This window comes from Cryptomeria japonica, chromosome 3 (assembly GCF_030272615.1).
Source record: "Cryptomeria japonica chromosome 3, Sugi_1.0, whole genome shotgun sequence".
NCBI classification, from domain to species: Eukaryota; Viridiplantae; Streptophyta; class Pinopsida; order Cupressales; family Cupressaceae; genus Cryptomeria; species Cryptomeria japonica.
Window position 1 is genome coordinate 520,302,047 of NC_081407.1, and position 20,896 is coordinate 520,322,942.

General features: G+C 37.5%; 1 protein-coding gene across 2 annotated transcripts in view; it reads right to left on the reverse strand.

Moving 5' to 3' along the window:
• LOC131060210 (ferric reduction oxidase 6) overlaps positions 1 to 16,933 on the reverse strand; it is a 157,865-nt gene extending 140,932 nt beyond the window's left edge. Inside the window, exons 1-3 of one of the 2 annotated variants that reach the window (XM_057993368.2) lie at positions 16,643 to 16,932; positions 15,408 to 15,498; positions 14,877 to 15,074 (exon numbers count right to left, since the gene is read on the reverse strand). In XM_057993368.2, the coding sequence (XP_057849351.2) occupies positions 14,877 to 15,074; positions 15,408 to 15,498; positions 16,643 to 16,862 (509 nt within the window). In that variant the 5' untranslated portion in view covers positions 16,863 to 16,932. Of the gene's footprint in view, positions 1 to 14,876; positions 15,075 to 15,407; positions 15,499 to 16,642 lie in introns of both variants that reach the window. The other variant, XM_057993369.2, reaches the window with a different exon arrangement.
• Positions 16,934 to 20,896: the final 3,963 nt, after the last annotated feature.

Here is a 20,896-nt window from a genome sequence, read left to right on the forward strand (position 1 = left end):
AACTATTTGAAATAGGTAGAGAAAGAATATGTAAAATCACATAAAAATGTCAGAAAACTAAGCATATGACGTTATTAAAAGTACTGATGAGCCATCCAATCTGTTGTAGATGTCTAATTTTGATTAAAAAAGGCTAGAAACATGGATATGAAGAAAATCAGAAAACATGCAGCAACTTGTGATAGACTTATCAATGCTTCACAACCGTAGTAGCTAGAGTTCCATGAGAATAAAATGGAGTTGTTAGGTCAATACAATCTAGAGGCATGTCTTGCTTGACCCAATTGGCACTATTTGAAACAACATAGCATACGCCTATATACTTGTAAAAGACAAATTATTTGTTTTAACTGCTTCAATAGCAGAAAAGGACAAATATTTAGTTTCTAGTACTCTAGACCATGTCAATGTAGAATTAGTAACGTAACCTAGTATATAAGGGTGTGTAAGTTTCAAAAAGACATGTTGATGGTGATAATAGCATAACAATAGTTATCTTTCTGCTGTCGTTCTCAAGAAATTTGTTAGTAATATTTCATCCTGCTTTTGTGTGTTCATCTTTTCAGTTGTTTTACCATTTTGTGAAGTTTACTCAGTTATGTGATCATTAGTATGTGCAAATCATTGATTTAGGGGAAACTAAAACACTTTTACTTTTCTTCTTACAATTTACTAAGCAAACTGTGTTTCCTTTATGCAAGAGTTTCTCCTTTCAGAAAAGTGCATTTCATTTCAGCACATGTGCTTCTTTCGTGCAAGTGTCTTTCATTTTTAGTGAAGTGTATTCCTTTTATGCTAATGTGTTTCATATCAGCAAAAGGGTATTTTCTTTATTCATTAAAAAACACCCCCATTCCTATATTCAAACCACTCCTCACAAGTTGTAGGCATATATCATGCTTGGACACAAGTCACAAGTTTACATACCAGGTGTTGACATAGGTTCAATTAAGCCTTAGGATTATCTTGAAAAGACAGAAAGGGGACCAAACATTTTTTGTGTCATTGTTAAGGACAATGTTGAGAACTAATGACTCTATGGTCAATTAAAGATAGTAATCTCCAATTGAGCAAATGTACGAGTCGTGTTAGAGATGAAAAAGATCAACTTTTTTAACGCAACCGATTGTTCGGCATAATATGAAAATTAAATCATTTGTGAAAGCTATTTCATCTACATAGGAACCCTTACAAACAATGGTAAAAAGATCACTTGAATTCAATCTATTAAAATGTGTAAATCAAACCATCAAAAGTTCCACTTGATTCTGCTAAAGAGAAAACAACCAAGCATAAACCTTAGTCAAAAGGATTTAACTCAATTGATCCTCTATTATCTCCCCTTGCAATTGAAGCATTTGTGGAAACTTTGACTAATACACATAGGAGAGCACTAGGTCCCATAGCAACCAATTCTGAAGAAGCTTTTAGAGCATCCTACAAATCGCATAAAGGAAGCATTCAAAAGACTCCTCCTAAACAATATAAGCCATGACAATAGATGATGAAAGTAATGGCTAAAGTAAAAACCAAGCCTTAACAAGCAAATTTATATGCCTCCCCTTGGAAATATGGGATCTAGCCTGCAACTTTTCCATATTTACTGACAACGCAAAAAATATTTTAAGGCTGTTTTCTCATATAGATTTCTCTAATAAAAAATGGTGCAATCAGCCTATGGATCAACATGCGATCTATTCAGGCCATACTTGGTATTTAATCAACATTTTCAGAATTGATATTCTGGCCTGTAGCTGATATGGGCATGTTTATTAAAATATTATAATGCAATTTTAAGCAAGGGTTTGAAGTAATTGTTGTTAAATTGTCCGGAAATCTTATTGAGTGAAATTTCCCACGTCTTTACCAATTTATAGCTTCTATTCAGGCCATACTTGGTATTTAATCAAAAAATTTAGAATTGATATTCTGGCCTGTAGCTGATATGGGCATGTTTATTAAAATATCATAATGCAACTTTAAGCAAGGGTTTGAAACTTTGAAGTAATTGGTGTTAAATTGTCCGGAAATCTTATTGAGTGAAATTTCCCATGTCTTTACCAATTTATAGCTTCTATTCAGGCCATACTTGGTATTTAATCAACATTTTCAGAATTGATATTCTGGCCTGTAGCTGATATGGGCATGTTTATTAAAATATTATAATGCAATTTTAAGCAAGGGTTTGAAGTAATTGTTGTTACATTGTCCGGAAATCTTATTTTAATTTATAGCATTTAGTTCCATGCATTTATACTTCAGTATTTATATATCAAATCACAAAAAATCAGGAGATTACATATGCAGAGGGGTGGGATATTTTAATGGTATCAAAGCAGAGTTTTCTTGCCATCATGTTGGGTAGTGATCACTTGTTGCTTTTCATCAGTTGCATAACAAAGTTCACAAGATGACTACAAGTGATAAATCAATATTTGAGTTGATGCGAGAACTCTCTAATCTAATGGAAGACTCGGACATCAAAGAGTACCTAAAATAAGTGATAAAATCCAAATATAAGGAAGAGTCTGAAGATAAGACGTTAGAACCCAAGACAAATGATGAAGATGATGCTTTGACACATAACTTTGTGACAGAGCTTCATAATAACTCCTTGGTCATGCATGCAGCTACCATGTTTGAGGTTTTGCATGAAGAAAAGAACAAAACAATAGCCTTGCATTTGAGTTTAGAATCTAGATATTTCCAATGATGTTGTCTAGTTGGATACAAGTTGGATGGTTATAGTTATACACAGCCTTTGGAGAGGAGTGTTTATGATAACATGAGTGCTAGTGAGTTTGGGAGTGACTCTTTCATAGAGTCTACCACTCATGAGGAATTCGGTGAATACATTTCTTCTGAACAAAGTGATAAGCTCCTTGATACTTGGGATCCGAGTGTCTTAGCGTCTAAGCATGATGAGTTTCCTGTATGGGATGAATCCCCATTTGATGATGATATTGAAACAAAATCTAATTTTTATCTTCGCATGGGGCCGAGTTTGAGCAGAAGTTTAGGGACTTCGATGATTTGGATCCAGAGTATACTGCTGAAAATGATAATGAGGATGCACAGAAGGTTTGGGACAGGTATGGAATTATTGATGACAGGTATGATAGTTCTGATTCAGGTATTCATCATAGCAGCAGTCCACTTTCTTTGCAAAATCAGTTTGTGGTTTCTGTTAATAACCCATTTTTTGAGATGGGTGTTGAGCAGCTAATTGGCAATCCACTTTTAAAGTTGGGAGATGGACTCCTGGTTGTAGCATTTCACTTGTTGGAAATAGTGAGGTATGGGACCCTAGACTTGAGTTGGAGTGTGAGTTCCAGCTTGATGTTGATCTATGTCCACATCATGGGAATCATGAGTCACCTCTTTTGGAGAGCCCCTTGAAGGCTCAAGTCATGGTTACGGGTGAAATAGTTGAGCACACACCTGGTCGACCAGCTAACAGAGCTATGCATGCATGCAAAGATAGAGACATATGTGACTCAGATTTGGTTGGGCATTTAGCCATCCTTGAGGAGCTCGAGGAATTGACTTGTGTTAAGAGTAAGACACAACCCTGTCATAACGAAGATTCCTTGGTGAAGTATGAGGCTGCCCCAATTTCAGATCTTGTGACACATGTCATAGAGGCATTTCATGGTGATTGGTATGTATGTGGAAGTGTGGAGTCGCAGCTGGTCTATGATCCTAGGTATGAAGATGTTGTCATAAAGGTACTCGATTTTGAGTGGCATATGCTTGAGTTTTGATGGAATATGGTTTCTAGTACGGAGACAAGCATGAGGGCAAAGGTATTCTAGCCCTAATCCATTGGTTTCTACCCCATACCTTGATGGTAGATGGCTGTCCTACCTTGTTGGTCATGGAGTTTTCAGGGTATCCTCTGACAACAGCAGCTGTCTGGATGGATTGGAGAGGTTGGGATCACTACTTCAGTGCTGGAGGTTGGCATGATGATGAGATCCTATCATCATATGACATTGGGAGTACCTTTTGCACCATCATAGGTACGATTTCAAGTTTGATTGGTGTTGATCTGATTTATATCAGCAGCCTAAAAAGGATTAGTATGTCTTCTGTAATGTCCCCACTTTGAAATAGAATTTAATGGTAAATACTAATTATAAGATTAAAATTAAAATATAAAATAATATAATTAAATTTTAATTAAGTTAATGAATGGTCAAAAGACATGACAATGAAAAGTTGTGACTCCCTCAAACATGAGATATAAAAGGGAGAAGGGAACCTCATTTGAGGGAGAGAATTTGGGGAATCAGAGGTGCAGATCGGATTTAAATAAAGTGCAGATCTGATTGTGGAAAGTTGTGTCCCTTTCAAAGGGCAGAAATAATTAAGCGTTGCACTCTTCCAAAGGGTGCTAATGATGAAAGGGTGTGTCTCTTGCCAAAGGGCATACATGATGAAGAGGTGTGACTCCTCCCTCTCATTGAGAAATATGAAGGAAATGAATCAAAGCATCCAGTGAGAACACCATTGATCAGATCAGATCAGAACTGTTATGAAGTTACAGGCCGTCTCCATACTCAAACAATGGCATATATAAGGCCAATACATAGGATGATCTGAAAACAACAAGCACTATAAAAAAGACGTATTTAATTATTGCAGAGCAGCGATACCAATCTAGGCAGAGAGCTTATTATACGTCAATGCAGCATTAGCATGTTAGCAACTGAATTAAAGAAACAATAAGAATTGTGTTTATATTAACAAGTATTATTAATAATCCTTGACTAGGTGCAACAGTCAGCAGCAGATTAATTAGTTAAGATAAAGACATGATATGAGGAGTCACCACCTTTGCAAGGATAGTGACCAATGCATACTGAATATATATTGGTTTGTGTAAGTCTAGTTTTCGCCATTATTCTGAAAATTCTGAGAAAGAGATTTACAATCCTTCTTGCGCAGTCATTGTGCTTGCCGGTGAAATGCTTCCTCTTGAATGTCATGCTTGCCTTGTGTTGTGTCCCATCTTGATGTAACCTTGAATGTGCATCCTCACTCCAGCTTTGATTCTTCAATCAGACTTGGAAAAGAAGACATTTTGAATCATATTCGTGAAATAACAAAATCAACTGAATCAATACACTCCCTATCACACTAAAAGAAGAATTTCGGACTTTTTGAGTGCAAATGGAGGAAATTTGCTCATGTAGGGAAGCAATGGAAGTAACTTTCGCTCCTAGAAGGGAGCAATGGAAGAGAAATTCACTCCAATGTGATGGCAATGGAAATCGCTCCAACATAAATGTAAAGGAAGTGACATTTGCTTCAAATGATGAGCAATGGAAATCATTACAATTTAGACACTTAGCTTGATTTCCTCTATCTGCCCTCCATTCCATCCACTCAAATGCATCAAATTACCTTCATGTGAGGCCTTAGGAGCAAATTCGCTCTCATGAAAGAGCAAAGGAAGACGTATTTCACTCCCTGGGAGGGAGCAAAGGAAGTGTTTTTCGCTCTGAGACTCAGGCAATGGAAGTGACCTCAAATTCACCGCTCGGCTAGGTTTCATCAATTCTCCTATTTTCATCAGCTTAAATCTTGTAGTTTCGCTCTCCTAGTGTGTAGATATGTCAAATTATCATTAAGGTAGGCTTTGGAAGCAAATTCGCTCTCATGAGAGAGCAAAGGAAGACGTATTCGCTCCTAGAAGAGAGCAATGGAAGACGTATTCGCTCCTAGAAGAGGAGCAATGGACGTAGTCTCAAATTTGACATATTCTTTCCATTCCTTAGTCAAAATTATCATGCATTTGCTTCTTTCAATGATCAAAATGATGTTGAAGGTACTTAAACTTGCTCCTTACCCTCAAATATGTTCAAGAAGTTCAAATTGCTCCAAGATGAGGGCAACGGAAGAGGATTTCGCTACTAAGAGGGAGCAAAGGAAGACGTATTTCGCTCCCAGAAGGAAGCAAAGTAAGATGTATTCCGCTCCTAGGAGGAGGCAAACGAAGACGTATTTCGCTCCTGGGAGGGTGTAATGTCCCCACTTTAGCAGTTGACCAAGTGTATGTGCGTTAGCCTAGCTCTACATGGTCCCGAGGGCTAACGAAGGGTTTAAGGGGATCCTGGAGTGTTTTGGACTAGTCATTTCCAGTTTGGGCCAAAACGGAGTTGATTTACTTAGTTTCAGGCATACTATTTTTAGTTAGTCACCAGGACACAACGGAGGCTAGCTTTGGTGATTGGATTCGATACTCCTCGGCAAGAGCTTTCCGACGAGCTATCACTCGTGCTATTCAAAGTCCGATTGCTAATATATTTTAATGCCTGAAGTGTTATTAAAGTAACATTTAATTTAATTGGAAAATACTAAAGTGTTACTTTAATATTTATTTTATGGGGATGTGTGCAAATCAAAGGGGCACCAAAGGGAGACATAAGTGAATCTTTTAATATGTTTTATATTGCACATCTTTTATCCCACATTGCTCAAGTGAGTTGGGTCGACCCTTGGAGAAAGAATAAAAGGAAGCTTTTGTGGCTTCACTAGGCATGTTGAATATGAGAAGAAATTGATGTGTGAGTTGCACATCCGTTCTTGGCATTAGGAGACGTCTATCCCCTCTTGTGACATTCTAGACATCATTCCTTTGGGGTTTGGCATTTGGAATCCATTGCTATCAGCTTCATTAGTAGGCAGATTCAGTGCATCTCCAGCTACAAGCAGATTTGGTGTTTTTGCTCATACCTTCTTCACTTCTTGTCCAATGCTTATGCCATTCTGAAGGGATGATTTTATGAAGATATTGGACTGATTGAAGACTAATTAATACTGTAGCAGCACTGTAGCGGAACACTATTCACGTACTGTAGCACGACACTATTCATGCCACTGTAGCGCGGCACTGTTCATGTTACTGTAGCAGCAAGATGGGAAGTCATTGTTCGAACATTATGTCAAAAATGTTGGAGTATTTAGTGAGTTGAAAAAATCTGCTATGTATTTGATTTTATTAATTCTGGAAATAATATCATATCAGCAGTAGTTCAATCTTCATGTTGCATATTATTGTAATTTCCTTCTAGTTCATGTTATGTGATTTCAAATCTATGCAAAGACTTAAAAACAAACAAACACTTCATTTCCGAAGCCATAAGGGGGTTTAAACATTGAACGGAGAAATAAGGAGTTGGATGCAAACTGTTTGACTAAATTCCTATCAGCAGTTGGTTTAGTTTTTGGGCATTCTAGGGTGTCCATTATAGCGGTATCAGAGCTTGTTTTTCCTGCCATCCTGTGAGGGTTTCATGCGTCCAGCACATCAGTATTACTTGAGGAGAAACAAGTCAAACCCAAACTTACAGAATTCACCAGAGATTGAAGAGGAGGGTGACCCTTTTTCAGCACCAGCCATGGGTGACAGAGATGGGGAAAGGGGAGAACCTAGCACTAGGGAGATGCTCAGTGATCTTGCTAGGGGTCAGAGGGAGCTCCAGGCTACATTGCAACAGATGGCTATAGCCATTACACAACATTTGACGAGAGCAGATCAAGGCAATAATGCCAACCAAGGTAATAATATCAATCAGGGTAATAATGCTAACCAGTGAGGTGGACAGGGTAATGGAGGTAATGGAGACGCATCGGTTAATAGGGGAACCAGGACATATGCTAGAGCAGGTTCTTCTACTACGAGACCACTCATGCCACAGTTTCCTCCGAGACAGAATGACCATAATAATGTCGGTCCTACACAGCAAGAGATTCAAGATATGATTATGGATGATTGGAGGAACTCTAGCCCTGAGTTACAGGTTGAGATGACATTCAGGGAATATATGGATGTTAGACTCAAGAATATGCCCATGAGAGGAAACCGACAACAGAATTATGAGATGAGGAAGAAGTTGGGAAAGTTGTCTATTCCATACTATGATGCTACAGGGAAGGCTTGAGCACGGACATGGGTCCAGAAATTAGATACTTATTTCCAACTTAATCCCATGCTTGAGGAGGATGCGATTAAATATGTTGCATTGCACTTGGATGGGAGTGCACACGAGTGGTGGCACCATGGTATGGTCACATTGAGCCATAACCAGATAGACACATACGCAGAGTTCACTGAGAGGTTGATTGACAGGTTTGATACGAAGGATCCAGAACTCCATTTCAAGGAGTTAGCCCAATTCAGACAGTGCGGTCCTATCGACAGTTACATCTCAGATTTCCAGAGTCTATCAATGTTGGTTACAGACATTTCGGAGAGGAGGTTGATTGTACTGTTTGTGGATGGATTGTCAAAGCCTCTTCCTGGTTGGGTGAAGGGACATGATCCCCTCACATTGCAGGATGCTATTCGGAAGGCAAGAGATCTTGCACCTTCCGCTTCTAGGAGTAAGTTCACTCCTAAGGATCCACACTTCAAGAAGGATAAGGATAAGAAACCTCTACATAAGGATTCTCAGCCTCAGAAAAAAGAATCAAAGAGGTTAGACGATGAGACACTAAACAAGTTGAGGCGGAAAAAACTATGTTTTCAGTGTAGGGAACTATGGGATTTATCTCATAAGTGTCCTCTGAAGGCTAAGGCCAACCAAATGGAGTACTTCTCAGCTGACGAGTCACAGTCAGAGGATGAGGAGCAGCAGTCAGAGTCTGATGGTGAGAGCAGTGCCACTGAGGAGGGTTCAAGGAATGAGAACTCCCTAGCCAGATTGACAGGTGCTCAAAAGGCAATTACTTTTACGGTGCATGGCACCATACAGGGACAAAAGGTGGTTGCTTTGTTCGACACTGGGGCCACACATAATTTCATAGATTCACAGTTAGTGGCTAGGAGAGGGTGGCAAACTGAAGAACATTCAGGATTCCGAGTCATGGTAGCTAGTGGTCACAAGTTACTATGCACACAGAATATTACAAATCTTCGCATCAGATTGGGAGATGGTTATGAGCTCCAGGATGAGTTCTATGTTGTGGACATGGGTGATTATGACGTTATCTTAGGGATGACTTTGATGGCATCGTTCAGAGAGTTTACTCTCAACATGGAGTGAGTAGAGATGAGGTTCCAGAATGAGGGCAGAACCGTGGTACTCAGAGGATTGTCAGATGGCAGTTGTAGGGTAGTTTCTTTGAGGAGGACGGAGAGGTTGTTCAGACATGATGATGTTGAGTGGGCAACGGAGTGCTTGATTATGCCAGCATCACCAGAGCCACAGGTTAAGAGTCATCCGCCTGATATGCAGGACATCCTTGATAGACACGCCAAGGTATTTGGCAGTATTCCACATGGCGTTCCTCCAGATAGGGGGATAGAGCACGTCATTGAGTTAGAAGAGGGGGCTAAGCCCATTACGATCACGACCTAGCGTCATCCAAAGAAACACAAGGATGAGATAGAGACAGCCATCAAGGAGTTGTTGGAGATGGGGCACAATTGGCCAAGCAAAAGCCCTTTTGCTTCAGCAGTTGTTTTGGTTAAGAAGAAATATGGAACGATGTGCATGTGCATTGACTACAGGGCCTGGAACAAGAAAACCATTAAGAACAGGTACCCCATTCTGAGGATAGATGAGCTAATAGATGAGCTACATGGGGCATGCTTCTTCACAAAGATAGATTTGAGATCAGGGTATCATCAGATCAGTATGAGGGCAGAGGACATTGAGAAGATAGCTTTTCGGTGTCACTATGGTCATTTCGAGTTTCTGGTTATGCCATTTGGGTTAACCAATGCTCCTGCTACTTTTCAAAGTTGCATGAACCAGGTGTTCAGGGGGCAATTGAGGAGATTCGTTTTGATTTTCTATGACGATATTTTGGTCTTTAGGAAGACATGGGAGGAGCATTTGCAGCATCTTGAGGAGGTGCTATCTATTTTATAGAGAGAGTCATTGTATGCCAAGGAGTCTAAGTGTGAGTTCGAGATGACAGAGCTTTTGTACCTTGGTCATATTATCAGTGCAAAGGGAGTTCGGGTGGATCCTGAAAATATTAGAGCTATTGTTGATTGGCCCACGCCTACGAACCTTACTCAGCTTAAGGGGTTCTTTGGCTTATGTGGTTTTTATAGGAGGTTTGTTAAGGGGTTTTCTTAGACAGCTGCTCCCTTGACAAATCTTACTAAGAAGGGGGCCTTCATGTGGACAGGGGCAGCACAGAGGTGTTTTCAGCATTTCAAGCAGGTGATGTCTTCATGTCCAGTCCTAGCTCTACCAGACTTCATGAAGCCTTTTGAGCTTCATTGTGATGCATCGGGTGATGGGGTTGGAGCAGTATTGATGCAGGAGAAGCACCCCATCGCTTTTGAGAGTAGGAATCTTCGAGGTGTGGAGAGGAGCTATTCTATTTATGATCGTGAGATGTTGGCCATCGTGCATGCCTTGGCCAAATTCCGATCCTACTTGGTTGGAGGGAAGTTTGTGATCAAGACGGATCACAACAGCATAAAGTATTTCATGAGGTAGCGAGACTTGAATGACAGGCAGCAGAAGTGGGTCACTAAATTGCAGGCTTATGACTTTGACATTGAGTTTGTCAAAGGGAAGAAGAATGTAGTAGCTGATGCCTTATCCAGAAGACCTCACATTTGTTCTCTTGCAGAGATTGCAGGAGATTGGAGGGATAAGATTATAGCAGAATATGTTGGAGATACTTGGGCTTCTGGTTTGATTTCAGGTACTATACAGGATGATCGCTATGAGGTGATGGATGGATTGATCAGATTTCAGGACAGGGTTTATTTGATTCCGTCGTCACAGTTGAGAGAGGCGATACTGAGGGCATTTCATGATGCGCCTACAGCTGGGCATCCGGGGGTCTTCAAGACCTACAGGCAGATCCGAGAGCAGTTCTCATGGAGAGGGCTCAAGGATGATGTTCAAAGGTATGTCAGGGAGTGTGCAGTTTGTCAGCAGAATAAGGGAGAGCATACGTTTCCTGCAGGTTTACTACAACCCTTGCCCATTCCGGACAGGAAATGGGAAAGCATTTCTATGGACTTCATCACTGGTTTACTAGGAGTGCAAGCTAGAGATGGCATTTATGTGGTGGTAGACAGATTGACAAAGTTTGCTCACTTCTTTGCTATTCATTCTACTTACATAGCAACTCAGGTGGCAGATTTGTTCTTCAGAGAGATTTTTAGGTTGCATGGGCTACCGAGATTTATTGTTAGTGACAGGGATAGCAAGTTCATGAGCGGCTTTTTGCAAGAGTTGTTCAGGCTGTGCAGTACAGATTTTATACCTAGTACAAGCTACCATCCTCAAACAGATGGGCAGATGGAGATAGTAAATAAATGGGTGGAAGGTTAGTTACGAAACTATGTGACTACGCAGCAGCGCAGCAGAGAGCTTGGGTCAAGTGGTTACACATGGGGGAGTATTGTTACAATACCACATATCACATGACCATCAGGATGACTCCATTTATGGCATTGTATGGGTATGAAGCACCAAGCTACATGGATTTGGCTTTGGGGGACAGCAGAGTGCCCAAAGCCAAGGATCTGTTGCAGGATAGTCAGGATATCCTAAGAGCACTCAAGGAGAATATACAGCAGGCTCAAAATCAGCAGAAGTTGTATGCTGATCAACATAGGGTAGAGAGCAGTTTCGAGGTGGGGGACATGGTGTATTTGAGGCTACAGCCATATAGGTAGTCATCGCTCAAGAGGAGCAGAGCAGAGAAGCTGAAGCCTAGATTTTATGGTCCCTACAGGGTGATTCGCAGGGTGGGCGAAGTCGCCTATGAGCTTGAGCTTCCAGAGGGCAGTCGGGTACACAATGTATTTCATGTGTCTAGGCTTAAGAAAGCCATTGGTCAGAGTGTAGTACCTTCTGCAGATTTACCCCCTTTGGATGAGGAGGGGAAGCTCGTGTTAGTACCTGAGGCTATTCTGGACACCACAAAGAGGAAACTCAGAAACAGGATAGTGAAGGAGTATTTGGTCAGATGGAGAGACCTACCGGAGGAAGATGCTACATGGGAGAATAAGCAGGTGATACAACAGGCTGGACTAAGATTGCTTGAGGACAAGCAATTTCAAGGGGGGCGGACTATAATGTCCCCACTTTAGCAGTTGACCAAGGGTATGTGCATTAGCCTAGCTCTACATGGTCCCGAGGGCTAACGAAGGGTTTAAGGGGATCCTGGAGTGTTTTGGACTAGTCATTTCCAGTTTGGGCCAAAACGGAGTTGATTTACTTAGTTTCAGGCATACTTACTATTTTTAGTTAGTCACCAGGACACAACGGAGGCTAGCTTTGGTGATTGGATTCGATACTCCTCGGCAAGAGCTTTCCGACGAGCTATCACTCGCGCTATTCGAAGTCCGATTGCTAATATATTTTAATGCCTGAAGTGTTATTAAAGTAACATTTAATTTAATTGTAAAATATTAAAGTGTTACTTCAATATTTATTTGATGGGGATGTGTGCAAATCAAAGGGGCATCCAAGGGAGACATAAGTGAATATTTTAATATGTTTTATATTGCACATCTTTTATCCCACATTGCTCAAGTGAGCTGGGTCGACCCTTGGAGAAAGAATAAAAGGAAGCTTTTGTGGCTTCACTCGACATGTTGAATATGAGAAGAAATTGATGTGTGAGTTGCACATCCGTTCTTGGCATTAGGGGACATCTATCCTCTCTTGTGACATTCTAGACGTCATTCCTTTGGGGTTTGCCCTTTGGAATCCATTGCTATTAGCTTCATTAGCAGGCAAATTGGGTGCATCTCCAGCTACAGGCAGATTTGGTGTTTTTGCTCATACCTTCTTCACTTCTTGTCCAATGCTTATGCCATTCTGAAGGGATGATTTTATGAAGATATTGGACTGATTGAAGACTAATTAATACTGTAGCAGCACTATTCACGTTACTGTAGCATGACACTATTCACGCCACTGTAGTGCGACACTGTTCACGGTACTGTAGTACGGCACTATTCATGTTACTGTAGCAGCAAGATGGGAAGTCATTGTTGGAACATTATGTCAAAAATGCTGGAGTATTTAGTGAGTTGAAAAAATCTGCTATGTATTTGAATTTATTAATTCTGGAAATAATATCATATCAGCAGTAGTTCAATCTTCATGTTGCATATTATTGTAATTTCCTTCTAGTTCATGTTATGTGATTTCAAATCTATGCAAAGACTTAAAAACAAACAAACATTTCATTTACAAAGCCATAAGGCGGTTTAAACATTAAACAGAGAAATAAGGAGTTGGATGCAAACTGTTTGACTAAATTCCTATCAGCAGTTTGTTTAGTTATGGGGCATTCTAGGGTGTCCATTACAGAGGGAGATATGGAAATGTTTTTCATACTTAACCAAATTTTCATTGACTCTCTCCATTTCATCAATTCATTCCAAATTTTCATCAACTCTCTCCATTTCATCAATTCATTCCTTAAGGTTTTATCCTTATGTGCAAAAGTCATTAAATCACCTTCACCTAATGTCTTGAAGATGATTTTGCTCCTGTGAATGAGCAAAGGAAGACGTATTCACTCCTGTGAATGAGAAAAGGAAGACGTATTCGCCCTTGAGAGGGAGCAAAGGATATCTTCATGTACTTAGCCAAATTTTGCATTAGGCTAGGCTAAAAGATCAAACTCGTTGCTCGATAAAAGCTCCAAATTGCAATTAGCGATGACCAATAGTGAATGAGCAAAGGAAGATGTATTCACTCTTGTGAATGAGAAAAGGAAGATGTATTCACTCCTATGAATGAGCAAAGGAAGACGTATTTGCTCCTATGAAGGAGCAAAGGAAGACGTATTCGCTTCTGAGAGGGAGCAATGGAAGACTTATTTGCTCTTGAGAGGGAGCAAAGGAAATCTTCATGTACTTAGCCAAATTTTGCCCTTTCAACCTGCAACTAACCTTCCTTACCTACTATGCTCAAATTGACATCACTCGACCTCTTTCCAACCTAAGGAGGGAGAAATGACTCTACCATTGCCTAGCCACCCGAGAAAGTGCACTTCTTCAAACGAAAGGCTAATAGCAAAAGACCTTACTACTAACAACAGCTAAGCTAAGACAACTAACCTAAAAAGCGAAAAAGTGGGGGTCCCGATTTGCAATGGGGCAATGTGTGAATACGTCACAACAAGCTGGACAGTTTTGGATTTTTCAACTTCTAGCTAGAGATTGTTATCACTTGTACTTCTGCATCAGATGTCCATTTTTGTTTTTTGATTTCCTCAAACTCAGCTAATCCCTGTCTTTTTGGCGATCACTTTGTGATCAAAATATTTTGGTCTTCTTCATTGAAGCACACCTGTGATCTTACTGCCATTTCTGCTTATACACCTTTGACAGTGACTTGCAATGCACATGCCAAAATTATAGATGGCACTTTCTTCAAAACCCCAGACTTTGACCCTGCGTTAGCTATTGGCATCAAAAGCCTAGCTATTAAATAAGATCTGCTAAGTAAATCTGTAGTCTAAGCATTTGTTTTCATTGAAATTTCTGTGTGGGTACACCATGGTTCCTAAACCTTGAAAAAAGGCTCCGTTAAGAAAAGTTAAATAACTAGGACAATTTCAAAATAGAAAAATAAATGAAGCAATTTCATTCAAGGGTCGATTCTTTTATCTAAATCTATTGCAATAAATACCTTATTTTGTCAATGGATACATTTTAAGTTTGAACAAAGTGGGAACTTTCTTTTCATTCCATTTGAATTTTTCAGAAAGATATTTATGGATGTTACAGGCATAGGCTCCCATTCGCCACCATGTTCCAACCTCTTTTCAATAAAAAATGGTTATAATAAGAAAAACTTCATCAGTAATATGTTTTTCTTAACCTGAATTTCCAATTCTGCTAAAAGGGAAAACCCCATACTACATACCTTTTTTCTGTTGAAGCCCACGGTAACTCTCCAATAATTTTGCTGTCACTTATGATATATGCAGCCATAGTCCCCAATATGTATACCACAAACAATACTATCACAGCCAGTTCAGCAGCAGAGACAACACCAAAGGGTCCATCTATGAGAGCTGGAAATGTCCATAAACGAGGTCGAAGAGACCTAAATTTCTTCTTCCTGAAAATGTTACAACAAGCAACCATTCAAATTCAAAAAAGATCAAAACAATAATCCCATTTATTGATGTGCTACATAGAATTTCAGTTTAGAATCTTAGATAAAGATAACTGGTGTATTGCAACTAAACTTTAGCTGAAAAGCTTGCACTATCTCTACTTAAGATCTGCTTTCCACAGACAAGTAGCCAAATAAAATGTCAACTGAATGTACTAAATATAGATCTCTCTATAGACTATTATTAGAACTCATCTAAACACTTTAAAGATGTCATAAGGCCCGGAAACAAATGCCTTTACATCAAACATTGAAGAGAAAGAATAGAGGGCAAACTTGTTCCACTCATTGGAGGATATCTCAATGTAAATAGTTCCCAGTGACGCAATAATAACCAGAGGAAGACCAAATAGAAGTAATACGCCACCTGCAACAACATGGAGCAATTGTTTTTAAAATAAAAAATGTACTTAAATGTTAACCTAATAGAACAAAAACTGTCACATCAGTGCTAGTCTACATGCAGAATCATCCCTTATGATCATCTTGCATTCTAAAATAATGTATATATTATGAGATAATATCTACTCACTAAACTCGAGAAATGTTAATATAAACGAATATCTTACTTTGGGGCTGTTCAACTATAGATGTTAGAATTGAGATCTCAGTCAAGGATATTATGGAATGTGCACATAGATATTAAATTTTATTTGGAATTTAAATCTGGGAAGTCACAAACTCCTGGTTCCGATTTGATTAGAGGACTTGATTACGCTAAAATATAGTCTACTCTCTGCTCTTATGTTTGACGTTTTATCCATCAATTGAACTATAAATAAGGGTGTCTGTGAGATTATTGGTTTTATGTAGCACTACACATTTCTATAATTTTAAAAGCAGATTTTGCGTACTCTAGAACATACTCCATTCCTCTGCGCTCTTGTCGCTAACGCAATACCCCCAGCTAAATAAAAAAAAAATTTAAAAAATAATAAGATTACTTATTTAAGGAGCCCTTTGCCCGTTTTGCCTGATATAAAGTGTACTTCCTGTATAATTGTGGAACCTGAAAGCCCACCTGAGAAAACTTGTGAAATTTTTAAAAAGACAATTCAATTACCAAACGAATATTCTCTACCGGTAGGGACTGCGGAAGAACAAATGTTCATTTCAGATTTTTCAAACTCATGTTAAAATACAATTATAGAAAAAAAATACAGTATTGTAAACAAGAGATATATGCAGGGTCAAAGCATAGAAATATAATTGCAACTTGTTCTCGCCGTCCCCAATTGTAATCCATATACAATTATTGCGACTTGTTCTCGTCTTCCCCCATTGTAATCGATTTACATACATGAAAAAACTGTTAAACGGGAAGAAACAGAACAAACAACTAGAGACATCAGTCGAACTTCGACAGAATTGCTGATATAAATAAAAGCCTTCATACAAAACTCCAGAATTAACCAGAACCGGCCATAATGCAGAGAATTTTGAAAATGGGAAAATGAGTATTTTGACCCACGAAACATCATGTGACATGATTGCTTGAAATTGCAGAGTACCTGTTATTCCAAGGGCTGTAGAGTTGGCCTTCTCCAGCAATTGGCTCACCAAGTGCGAAGGCATGAGAACTATGAAACCAATCCACAATACGAACGATACCCACATCAGAATATAGAGAATCCATTGCAGAAGGAATATAAAGCTCCTGCGGCGGCGGCTGCTGGGGCTGTTCTCAAGCAGTGGCGTATTTAATGTGCTCTCAAAATCAGTACTTTCCATTTCCTAGCTTCACAATTCACACAATGTGTATTGCTGATTTGAAGGTGGCGCTTACTTCCATGGTAAGCCATAGAACCTAATACGAGTTTAAATACAAGATAATCCATGATCTAGGCGACCTCGTACGATCACAGAATAATCACTCAAAAGTTTTGAGGTCCATTTGCCATGTCTGGTCGCTGTCCTCGTACTATCAACATCGTTTTCGTCTTCCAGGGTTTTAGGTGGTTGTAAGAAACGTATTCACATGACATTTATCTTCACACACAAAATATATATATATATATGTATCAACTATTTCCTAGGCAGCCTTTCAATTCAAATTTGAAAAATCTTATGAGATAAGTTTGAGCCCTCCTCAATTTTAACCAGTCATTTAAAGGTGTATGATGCATTGGTTACATCATTTTTTTATTTGAAAAAATATTTGCAATGTAGAGTTAGAGATTTTTTATTTTTTAACTTGTATTATTTTATTTTTTATGGTTTTATTGTTGTAAGAACTTTTTAATTTATTTATAAGTTTTGATTTTTTCACGAGGATATAATAATTGATTTTTTGTTTGTATTCATGTGTGATTTAGGTTGTGTGTATCATCTACATAACATTAATGCATTTATTATGTATTTATATTTTTGTTTGTCATCTTTTAGATTTGTTTCAAATCATTAAATTGATCCAACGAATTGATTAAGACAAAATTTTGGAAGAGAATTATTTTTCTTTCCTAGAACATTAAGTTATAACAGTGTTAGTAGGCACCAATGTCTTTAGATAGTAAAGTCAAACATATTTCTAAAGTTTCAAGTGTAAGATCAAGGTCATAATTTAGGTTGCAAACTATACAAAATGGATCAAAATTGTACTTGCAAATATAGAATTTAATTGAGTGTGGGATCATTTCACATTTTGTTTGAGTTTCATATTCTCAAGTCTAGTAGAATAAATTGAATTAGATCATTAAGCGTAAGTTACAACAAAACATCCTCTTATTGTGTCCAAGCTAAGTACCCTTATCCTCTTTGTTGTTTTCTATTCCATGTAAATATGTAGCATTTTCACATTTAGCTACTTTATCTAGGTTGATTGTGTGTTAGTTTCTTCATCAATTGATTAACCTAGATAATTAGAAAATGATTAGCATGCATGAATTTTCTATAGTTCATGAAGATAGTTCTATATTCTAGCTTCTTGATCCAGTTGTGTTTATATTTTATCTCAATGCTTCAAATCACACTCTATTGATGTAAAAATAACAAACACGATTAATTTCAAAAGATACAATATTGTTAGAAAAAGAGTATTATTGTTTCATTTCATTTCGATGAACCTATTTGATCTTACACCTCTTACGTTTTTGCTTTAGACTATTGATTTTCTAATTTTCTTTTTAGAATTGAGTGTTTTATTATTTTATTTTTTTATATAGAATCAAACATTCATTGTCTTATAGGTTTTTTCTTTTATTTATATATTAAGATTGCACCATCCTCCTCATTTCCCACCAAGGTGTGTCTTAGATTGAATCCCACTATGGTTGCAACTCAAAATAAATATGTCCACATTAAAGATCTAAACACTTTTAATTAACTTAATGGGGATGAGAATTTTGATCATTATGTCCATGCGAAGCAAAAAAATAAGTAAGGCGTAGCTTTAATTGCACAAATACTTTCTTCAAATCTATAATTTGGCTAGTGGTGTTAATCCTTCCATTTTGGTTAATGCCCCAAAAAATTTATTGATTAACAAGCCATGTAATTTACAAATACTTAAGGTTATAAGTAAAAGATAATCTCATCCAATATTTTGAGTGGTGGTCTCCCTTGATTCCCTCTTAATCCTCTACTTCTAGTGTTACTCCTAGTTCTTCCACTTCTACTTTGGGAATACTCATGTTCCTTCATAAGATCCCTTCACATTTATCATCTTCTTGTGCTTACTTCACATATTATACCTACTACCAGTGTTCCATCGATTTCTCGTGTCCCTACTTCTTTTTCCACAATGTTGTATGTATACTTCCCATGTTCATCACATTAGCATCCTATGGGGTTACACTAAAAAAAATATTGTGAATACATGTTGCGAAAGAATTCAAATGTAAATCCCTTTACAACCTATAAAAACCCTTAAAATACATTTTCACAATGTTTTATATTATCATTCTCCCATTTTCTTATGTGCTTATGTTGACCTATTATTGCTAGTTATAGTGCTTTAATTTGTGCCCTTTATCTTTTGTTTATTATTAGATATTCAACCACATTGCATGTCTTTAATGCATTGCTACTAAATCAACCAGTCATTTATTTACTTGCTTTTGTGTTTTAAAATTATAATAGTCATTTAGTACATGGATTCTACTTATGTTATTGCTTATTTCCTGTACATTACTAATCAACCATTTTAACCTTTTCTTCCCTAATATATGTGTAATGATATGTCATGAGTTGTTTGGCCTATTATACATCCTAAATTTGTAACTTATTCGCCCAACTCATTGTTTACTCGACATAAGTATTGTCATGTTCCTAAGTTTACGAGTTATATGTGCCCATTTTATATGTTCTATATAGTCTTGGGTCATTACCCAACATGTGTTATGAAAGGCATCTTTACCTTAATCCTTATGTTTTCTTATCATTCAAGTGAGGGATTAGGGCCCCCTTCTATTATAATATATATCAAATGTAATGCCTCTCACTTTTGTATTCTATCATCATTATTTTAATTCATTGTCAATATTATATATGTTATATTGGATTGCACGTACCACCATTATTTTGTATTGGCACCCACGTGATGCATCCTTTGTTACAGGTATAGAATTTTGATTGTATAGATATTATGTGCTCATCATTTCAACTCATTATACATGTATGAATATGTGACCGATTATGTTTACAATGTTATGATTATGGTTATGATGTTGACCCTAATAGGAAAATTTATATTTGTTTTAGCTATGATATATATGCATAGGTATCCTTGATGTTTGTTGAGTGATGCAGGTACCAGGTATCGACTCCACCTAACTCCATAGGTTTAAGCATACCCTCCCTAACAATGGTTAATAGGAGATAGCACATTGTCCAAATTATCACTAAACCTTACCCATCATCCCTTATTGAGTGAAATTTACCACGTCTTTACCAATTTATAACTTGACTACCATAGTTGGTAATGTTTGAAAAATCTTATTATCCCCTTGCCATTGACCAATAAAGAGTATTTGTGTAATTTGGCTTAATTGCATATTGTTGTCAATTTTAAATATGGCAGTGAATTTAATGTTTTTTATTGTAATTTAATGATCTAGAATAAAAATGTGCCTTATGTGTATTCATTTTAATGAAAATTGCATAATTAGGGCAATTTGTAATTGGGGAAATTATAAATAAGATTTATTTCATTATTTTTAATTATTATTTTTAAAAGGCAAAAATATAATGGGCTTTTATATGAGATATACTTCATTTTCAACACATAATTTTAATGTGGAGAGCTCAAAACACTACTACACTAGATTTTCAATTGAAGATTTGAGGAGAAAATTATGGGGGAATTTTTGTAGGAAATCTTGCATTGGAATAGGAATGTGCTCATGATCATGCTACTCTTTAGATTTGAAGCTTCGTCTTAAGTTTTATAATATTCACTTTTCAAATTTAGTGCATATGAGAGGTAGGAACTCCATTATTTCTTTTTTACTTTTTTTTTGGTAAATGAATGATTGTAAATTATTTAGATTGCAATTAGGAATATTTCCTCTATTCAAAATAATTCATTTTGTTGATTGAATCTTTATATATCAGTAGAATTTGTTAAAATTGCATATCTTAACATTGTTACCAATCAAAATTTCAATTGAATGAGCAAGATGTGAAATGAAATGTGAAAACATAGTGTTGGGTGGTTAGAAATCCAAAGGATGCCCTTGAAAATTTGAGATTTGCACTTTGAATTTTTAGTGTTCTTCAAGCTATTTTAATGGTGAAAACATATTCCCCGATTCTTGGGAAAAGTTTGA